At 32.2% G+C, this 9,362-nt stretch overlaps 1 protein-coding gene across 5 annotated transcripts in view; it reads left to right on the forward strand.

Moving 5' to 3' along the window:
* LOC143239343 (serine/threonine-protein kinase SIK3-like) overlaps positions 1-3,755 on the forward strand; it is a 104,900-nt gene extending 101,145 nt beyond the window's left edge. For all 5 annotated transcript variants that reach the window (XM_076480331.1, XM_076480330.1, XM_076480333.1 and 2 more), the window contains one exon: positions 1,696-3,755. In XM_076480331.1, coding sequence (XP_076336446.1) covers positions 1,696-2,499 — 804 coding nt within the window. In that variant the 3' untranslated portion in view covers positions 2,500-3,755. The remainder of the gene's footprint in view (positions 1-1,695) is intronic.
* Positions 3,756-9,362: the final 5,607 nt, after the last annotated feature.

Below are 9,362 nucleotides of genomic sequence, written 5' to 3' on the forward strand. Positions count from 1 at the left end.
TAGAGATAACACTAAACTCTAATAAAATGTCTTAGATTTCTCATAAAGTTACTTGAAGACTAACTGCATTAGACATTGCTAATTTAGCAGTGATAGGCAAGAAGAAAGGGAGCTAGTTAACACCATCACTGCTGAATCTTGAGGTACTTTTTTTACTATATCAGTGAATAATGAGATTGACAGTAACAATATAGTATGCCCATACTAATGTTCATTGTGATGGGGATTTGAATCTCTGACCATCAGTTTGCAAGTTGAGCACCTTAACCACCAAACCATGTCAGGTCTAGTTGAATATTCTGAAATCATTCATTTTCACTGTTATTATACATTTCACTAGATTTGTCCTAAAAATATTAGTTTTTTATATTTTTTTAAAAATTTGATTAGAGTTGAAAATGCAACTAAATGCTTAATTCTTTTAAACAAGAAAAAAAAGTTTATCAGTATCTTTTATGCTTTACTGTAAAGTTATAATGTTTTTAGGAATCCATGTGCCATGCACTTATATAATATAATCATTATAAACTTAATAACATATTTTGAAAAGTTTTGTATTAAGTTGTGGTTTCATTTGTACATATTTTTCTGACTGCATATTTTAGGGACATGTACACAATGCAATATTTGGTTCAGAGTTTTCAATAAGAATGTATATAATCATTGATGATACAAAAAGATCATAATCAAGTTGCTATAGCATAAATTGATACACATCTAAGTGAATTGTAGAACAATGTGTATGTATAATTTTATGTTTACTAGGGATTTAACCCATGAGTTCAAGTAAATTGTATTTCTAAAATATTAAACTTTATCAGGGGATAAAATGATGGATGAGAGCTAAACTTGATGTTTAGTTTTGGTGTTATCTGCATGTATATCTTTTAAGTTTATACTATCTTGTAATGTTCTGTCTTGTTTTCAACCCTTTAATATTCTGATAACAAGGTCTAAATACACTTACTGTATTAATGAAGTCAGTTTAGTATTACTAAAATCTTTTGCCTTATTATCTTGAGTAATTTGTAATACACCTTGCAAGATTAAGTAGGTAATTATTAATGATTAATAATTGATTGACATGAGTTTTGTTTTCTAGCAGTGTCAATAGCTTTATCACTTGACTGAAAACTTAGCTAATTTCAATTAAACTACTGAAACTGTATATACATTATACTATATACATGCAATAGATGTAAATATTTACAAATTTAAAATGCTACAAAAGATACTATATTGTTACCCACAAATAGACTTTCCAGGAAAAAAATGTAATATATTTGAGTGAGAAGATATGGCTGAGATTATTAATAGCTCTACAACCTTACAACTATACTTTATTTCTGAATAATTTTCTAGAAATATTACTCCAATGTTTTACATTTTAATATATAACTCATGTCTAATAGCCTAATATTTAAGCCACTCCATTCATAATGAAACTTGTAGTAATGAAAGTGCAATATTGAAAGCATTAAATGAACTGGTATAATTCCAAGACTTGAGGATAAAGGTAGACACCTAATTACATAATTCAATCAATTAATTTATTAGTTTTGGCAGCTTTTTTTTTTTGTCCAGTATGTAATTACAAAATAACTTGCATAAGGTTTGAGGTTCAGTTTGTTAAACTAAATGATGATATTTAAACTGCAAACAGATAATATATTTCATATGATTGTATTTAACTAGAAACATGCAGGTATGGTGGATCCTCAGGTTCAACTAGAGCTGCAACGACGTCACTCACTTCATGTTCAGCAGAAGTTTTTGCTGAGGACGTTGCCTATTCAAATGCCCATTTCTTCACCTCCTTCTGTATCTGGATCCCCTATTCATAAGTCACCTTCTAGTGATTCTGCCTATACTCTGTGTCCTGTGCAGCTTCAGTGTCAAGGAAGCCCTGTTGGATTTGGTTCAAGTGACAGTACTTACTCATCATTTCAAGCTATTGACACCCCTCCATGCACTACTTCAGTGTGTTTGTCATTGGGAGGAGTTTCTCCTGCATACAATAGAGTGACAGGAATGGGGACACCTCATAAAAGAGTGTCCCCTCCAATATCATTTCCTGAATCTCCTATGAACTTGCCTCCTCTTACTCCTCATTTACAAGAACTAGTTGGCCAGCCTCATCATAACATTTCTCCAACAACTTTTCAAAATCTGTGTATGATTAAGGAAGATATAACTGAACAGAATCAACCCACATCTTCAACCTGTAAGCATGATGGAAAATTAAAAATAACTAAAAATGAACACATGTGTGAAAACATTTCATGTCCTTCCTTCATTTATCCTCTGATAAGTGTCACTGATGAAACAGGAGAAGTTCAGTTGTCATCAGATGTGATCAAACATTCTAACCACACTATAATGGACTTGTCCTTTGGGCTTAATTCTCATACTCAAGACATTGGTCACTGTGAGACTTTTCAAGGAATTGAAGAAGATACATATTCTGAAAATCCTAATAGTATCCTGGAGGGATGTTAAAACCATTGAAAAAGACTTTTCTGTAGTGAATATTTGGCCACAGGTCAGAAGGATTTTACAAATATTCAGAAGACTCAAAACATATGTTTATTTAACGGAATGCAAAAAAAATATGATTAAGATAGGGATTTTAAATAAGATAGGGATTTTAAAGACTAGAGTTCTCAAAGTATTGGAACACCACTGGCATCTTGCTCCAATCATTTATAATGCAGTGTAATATAGCATGTAACTGAGATTTGGGAGACACAGTGTAAATCTGTCTATTGCCTTTAGTACTAGTAGTATCAAAATATGTTTCTGCCCAGATCTCTTGCAAAAAATTCAGAAGGAAGGTTAGTTGTTTAGTACCTAGTGTGAGAGCATAGTCTGATAAGGTCAAGAATATCTGAAGATACATTACAATATATTTGGACATGTCAATGACTTGTGGTTTATATTAGTATGTGACAATTTTATTTTTAGTATAAGATTTATGAAGTGGTAAAAAATTACTTGAGCTTTAACATTTTAAAAAACCTATGTACCTCTATAGAGATATAAGCATTAGGCTTGAATGATTACAGAGGGTTTATTTATTTAGGGGTTGAACATCAGAGCAGACTTTAATTGTGAATATTAAATATATTCACAACATATCAGTTCTTTGGTTCCTGTGATTTCTAGTGGATGGTGTTTATTGACAGTACAAAGAAAGTGATGCCTTATACTAGTGCAGAGTGATCATGATTTTACACCTCACTTTTGAAGATATGAGCTTTTGCATATTAATTTTTTCTTTAAAGATTAGACAGTGTTCAGTATTTAAATAACAGTGATCTATCTGTAAAATAAACACTGAAAACAAGTTTAATAATAATGTTCACATGGCAAATAAAATTAGATAAACTGTAGTTAAAGTATAATATCATACACTGTGCTTGGTTGTAATGTTAGTTGTTTTTTCCACCATTTATCATGCTGCATGTTATGACCAAAGTATGATTTGTTATTTAATGTGTCATTCTTGAAGTTGGTTTCTATTAAAAAAAAGGTACAAGGATTTTAACCACATGATTTTAGATTTGCTCAAAAAAATGTACCAATTCTATAAATAACTAGTGATAAGTTTTATGTCAGCAAGTAAATTGTGGTATCAAAGTATTATTTTGTGCAACTATTCTAGTCCATTTTGATATATTTTTTGTAATCAATGATAAATTATTTTATATGTATTCATGAAATAAATGTTGACTGCATCTGGTATTATTTTTAAACTTGTATATATTTTGTCTTATTTCTTGCTGATGAGAGAAATATTTAAAGACATGATAAAATCATATACCATGTGTAGTTGGTACCATTTCTTTACAAAAGTGATAGCTTATATATGGGGTAAAAGGTGAGCTGTAATTGTTAAATCTTTTAAAATTCATTTTCATGTGAATTTCTTTAAACAAATAGGATTTATTATTTTTATTGTAATATCTTTCTTTTAAATATTTAAATCTTTTTTTCAATAGTCATTAAGAAAACTGTTCATGTAAATATTTTACACGTTTTAAAAAAAGATTTTGTATCAATTCTTAAAATATTGTTTTGAATAGTATGCCAAATTTTTAACTTATTAATGTTTAACCATGAATTACATGAGAGCTCAATCAAACAGTAGTGCTTTTGTAAATTCACCATATTTACTGATAATTTTCCTTGTATAGTCTAATCTGATTCATCTCTTCTCATCTAAGGCATTAACATATAATTTCCATGTTAATTTCCCATTATTTATAATACCAAGATATTCCATATTTTCAACACTTTCCACATTAGTATTATATATTTGTAACTTAGCCTTTTTAATGCTATTTATGCTTCTTTTAGGAATATCATTCATTCTGTAAAACATAATAAATTTCACTTTTACAGGATTTGAATAAACTTTGTAAATGCTACCATAATTTTAATTCTCTTATGGCTAGCTGTAAATTTTCTAAAATGATAGGTACTGTAAAATTAGTTATTCAGTTAGTTATGCTATCTGCATATTGTGCAATATTGATTGTAGGTTAATTTGTGTTATTAGTATAAGCACTAAAGAGTAGGGAACATAAAACTGCACCTTGTGGAATTCCTAGTCTGACTATATATGAATCTTAAGTAAATATTATTCATTCTTATTTTCCAGTTTTTAACAAAACTGTGTAACAATCTTGCTAGTAGATAGGGCAACATAAAGTCATAATTTTGCCAGATTTTGTCAAAGGCTTTTAAAATGTTTGATAACACGGTTTAGTGAGATTTTTATAGTTAAAACTATTTTCAGCAAATGTTCGTAGCCTGACATGATTGTCTTTTTGGTGAATTTTCTTGAACATGTTTGATAAAGTTCTAACAATGAAAATTTTAACCATGTATTATTGATTTTTTTTCTAAAATTTAAACAGGTAGTTATGCTAATGGATTAACAAATCGGGAAGAAACAACTTACGTAGATCAAATTCTTATCTTGTTTAGCACAATGAATATTTTTTTATTATTATATTTTTTAACAAAAATACAAACTCAAGAAAATGGAAGAATATTGAAGTAAAACAAATATGCATCCTTATCCATCTCTATTTTTTGTGAAATCTACTTCTTTTCGTCTCTACACTCTTTGTTGTTGTTGTCTTTTTTTGTTTATCACATCTTCTTTCAATGACCTACAGCAATCAGCCATTATGCTGATGTTCCAACTCCCCCTGATGCCTTCTCTCCATTTCTCTGATGTCTCAATGAAACTTTTCTCCTTGCTCTTCACTGATGGCATTGAGATTTTCAGGGAAATAATTGAGTGTAAGAAATGAACTTCAGTTCATATATCAACCAAACTCCTGAATTTATCGAATATGGTATTGGCAATACCTTCACAACTTGGTCTTTATTGTTTTAAAAAACAAAACAAAAAACAGTAACATTTTTAAGACAATTTACGTTTTTTTTCAACTTTTATTGTTTTTTCAAATTGTTCATTCACAAAAATCCACTTCTGATACTTGAAACATTCATCATCTTTGTCTAAGACCTATACAAACTGCTTCATCAAGCCCAGATTTTGTGAAGTAGAGATAATAGAACCTTCTGTGCCAACCAAAATTTCACGTTTAATATTTTTGATCCTTGTATCAGGCTTACTCTGCATGACCATTGCTTGTTTATCCAGTGCTGATTGAGTGTTCTTTTGTCCTGTTCACACTCACACATGCACAAAAAAACAACAGCAATGAACATTGAAACACTATATAACTAGATTTTTGACCCAATATCATACAAAGGACTTAAGTTTACACAAAGTAGCCAACCATGTTCTTTTTATGCGACCTTATTAAGAAGTAGTTCGAGATTTTCGGACGTTTCCTTCATGTGAACTGAAAAAAGATAGGAACACATGCATATATATTACTATTGTGAAGGTTTGGTTTGTTATGATTTTTGCAAAAAGCTACACATGGGCTATCTGTGCTACCCGTCCCTAATTTAGCAGTGTAAGACCAGAGGGAAGGCAGCTAGTCATCATCACCCACCACCAACTTTTGGGCTACTCTACCAACAAATAGTGGAATTGACTGTCACATTATAACTTCTCCAATAGCTTTCCTGCTGCTCTAGTGCTGCCAGTTTGTAAATAACGATCTAATTTCCAGTCTCTTTAATGAGGCATTCATAACCTTTCTCATGACCTCAGTAGCATCATTTTTAGATAGCATAAATGAAAACTTTTATCAACATATTTGTCTTCTTGGTAAATCGCTATTATATAATACATTTTTATGTCTTTGTAAGCATGTATCACACTTCTTATTGCAAATATTTGCTCATACTTGAAGCATTTGAAATGCTCAGAAATGCTACAAATGCTTCAACCAGGGTCTCTAACCAGGGCTTCCAAATGTCCTCTTTCTCCCTCTCCAGTGGTGTATAGGAGTTCTTGCCAGTTACCAGTTCCCAGCCACTGGGGTCGTGTATAATGGGACTTTCTCCTAACTGTATTTTATCTCCCTCAATAGAGAGTAGGGTTGTGGTGCTTTTCTAATACAGGTGTTGTGTATTCTCTTTCTACAAAAAACTTGATATACAATTCCAGATGGTATTTGGTTTTGGACTGGATGAATTCACCACAAACAGTTCATCCCTTCAATTTCCTAGCTCCTTCCTACTGCCTCATAATCATCAGTTCCCACATGTGCTGGTGTTGATCTGAACTTGGCTGGTCAAAATAAGTTCTCATATGTGTTTGCACCAGGACCCTGTTCTTTCTATAGACTGAATAATTCATTCTTAATGCTCCACTGTTCTGGACTGAAGTTGACTCTCTACATTGCACTCCACCTTCTTACTGCCATTCAGATCTCAGATTACCAGGGGGTTGTTGTTGGTTGTGTTGTGGGCCAGCACATGTGCTGGCTTGGATTATCGTAGTTTAGGTTTTTTCTCCATTCTCGTTTGTGGGTATAAATGATAGGGACTCTCCTCTTACTGTGACCCAGATGATCCATTCTCAGTACTACTTGTCATGGAGTGGAGTTGATCTACCAATTGTAACTCATCCATTCAATAAAGGATTTACCTCTTTTCTCTAGCCCTTAATCTTTTCTGATGGGCTCAATTTTTTACGAATCTGTTTGTGGCTTATCTTTTCCATCTTGCCCAAAATCTTGTCACAAATCATCATATGACACCCAGCTAGATACTTACCATGTAGTAGTACCTCAATCTTGTGATTGTCAATGGCTTTGCTTTTGCTTGAGCAATCCTCACATCAATGTCTTTGTCACTTACCACGTGGTCAAACTTCTCCTGCTCTGGTTTCTTGTCTTGCATCCATTGCTTTCTTCTTTTATGCTATTCTTTTTCATCTCCTTTCTCATAGTCTCCCAGCCATTCAAGACATTTTTGTACGATCCTTGTGATAGTGTCCTATTGTTGTAAGTAATTCACGTGTTGCTCGCTACATCCTCTATTGAAGGAGATTGATTTAGCTGGCATTTGGACGATTTCTCACACTTTTGTTTTACACTATTCACATAAGCTGGTCATCTCTTTTTCATCAATCTATAAACAGCTGGTCATTACTTTTCATACATTATATTTTGAGGAATTATTTTTCCTTATCCATCCTCTTTTTATGGAACCTTTTAGCCTCTTAGAAGATCTCAAACAGTAACAAATATTGTTTAATCAGGAGTATTTAACCAAAACCTGTACTATATAGGGTCATTATGGCCTAATAACATGCACACTCATGAGTGAGATGTTCCACAGAACTGCTTGATGTATCTTCACTGTGCTTATTTCCCTAAACAAAACTTGACCAAGCTGTACCCACTCATGAACTAGTAGGAATGAAGCAGGCAGGGGATTTCTGTCAGACTCTTATGTCTCGTGTAAAACCAAATGTTAGCCTGCTTTTAAAAATAGGGTTTTTTGGTCACCCATTGTATTATCTTATGATTATACACTCCTCTATACACACCACCATACTTTTATATCCTTTTGTACTTTTAACAGAGCACAAGATCTTTTCTACACCCAAGTTTCTAGTCATTAGGATGGCTCACCATGGAGATCACTTTCCAGATTTTTCCATCTTTCCACTATCCAGAAGTTGGATTTCTGGGTTATCTGGTGCTAGATTATTGCATGACAAGTAAATATAAATCCTCACTCATTTGCAGGGTATGTTTACTTTTCCATTTTGTTTTACTGAGGTTAAGGTGAAGATGTTATGGATTCTTCTCTTGTTGTGGCCTGGATGCTTCATTCTATGTACCAGCTGGTTTGGACTGGAATTGGCCAACCACATACGATACGTCTTAAAACAGGCAGTTAAATCACGTATAATTGTAGCATCTGATACTATAAAAGGAAAACAGTTTGGCACTGCTGAAACATTACAAGCAATGCAAGGAGCTCAGATTCTAGCTAGTGAAGTTTTACATTATAAAAAATAAGAAACATTAAGCACCATGCTTATAATGCCTAAAACTACGAGATGAAGAACATCGACTCCAGATTTTTTTTTACAAGAACTTATGACACTTGTACCACATGAAACTTCCTGTCAGTGTGAATATTATCCTCTATCTTCTGTAACCAATAGAGGACATATCAAATTTTCAGAATTAGGAATAGGAGATAAATATTGAGATCCAGCCCACGTTTTTCTTCACGCAAAGGCAAAGATGGTTATGCCTGATGGTACTAATATAAAAAAGATGAAGATATCCCAGCACCTGTAAATTTGTTACTTAATTTTCTGTTTTTACAAGTAAATGTACATTTTAATAATAAAGTCATTTCTTTGTCTTACAATCTGAATGCATATAAGGCTTACATAAGAACTTTACTAAGTTATAATGGTGAAACTGATAGAAATTACTTGATATTGTTCATGTGGATGACAGGAAGATTAAGCAATTTTGACCATTTCGATTTAAATGATGATGTGATGAGAAATATGGAATCAAAGATTGGTACATAGATACATGTGGTAGTCAGACAGACAACATGATTGGCCATTTACACTCAAATATATTTTTAGAGAACAAGTTCTAGTCTAATGATGTAAATTTAAATCTCTTAACTCATACGAAGTAAAGATTAATTTTGTGTTGTATAAAATGAATCAGGATTAAAAATTGCACTGTAACATGTATATATCTATGCCAGAAAGGTCAAGATCAGACTGTCAGTCATTTTGTCACATGCTAAAGCTTTCAGAAAGGAACAGCTAAATATACTTTGAAATATATAATGTGTAAATCGTTTTCATTTCCACAGGGAACTTGTGAACATCTATTGATAACGCTTTTTAGATCAAGTATCAACATGTTTTGTTACAGGAT

This window comes from Tachypleus tridentatus, chromosome 13 (genome assembly GCF_004210375.1).
Source record: "Tachypleus tridentatus isolate NWPU-2018 chromosome 13, ASM421037v1, whole genome shotgun sequence".
In the NCBI taxonomy this organism is placed as follows: domain Eukaryota; kingdom Metazoa; phylum Arthropoda; class Merostomata; order Xiphosura; family Limulidae; genus Tachypleus; species Tachypleus tridentatus.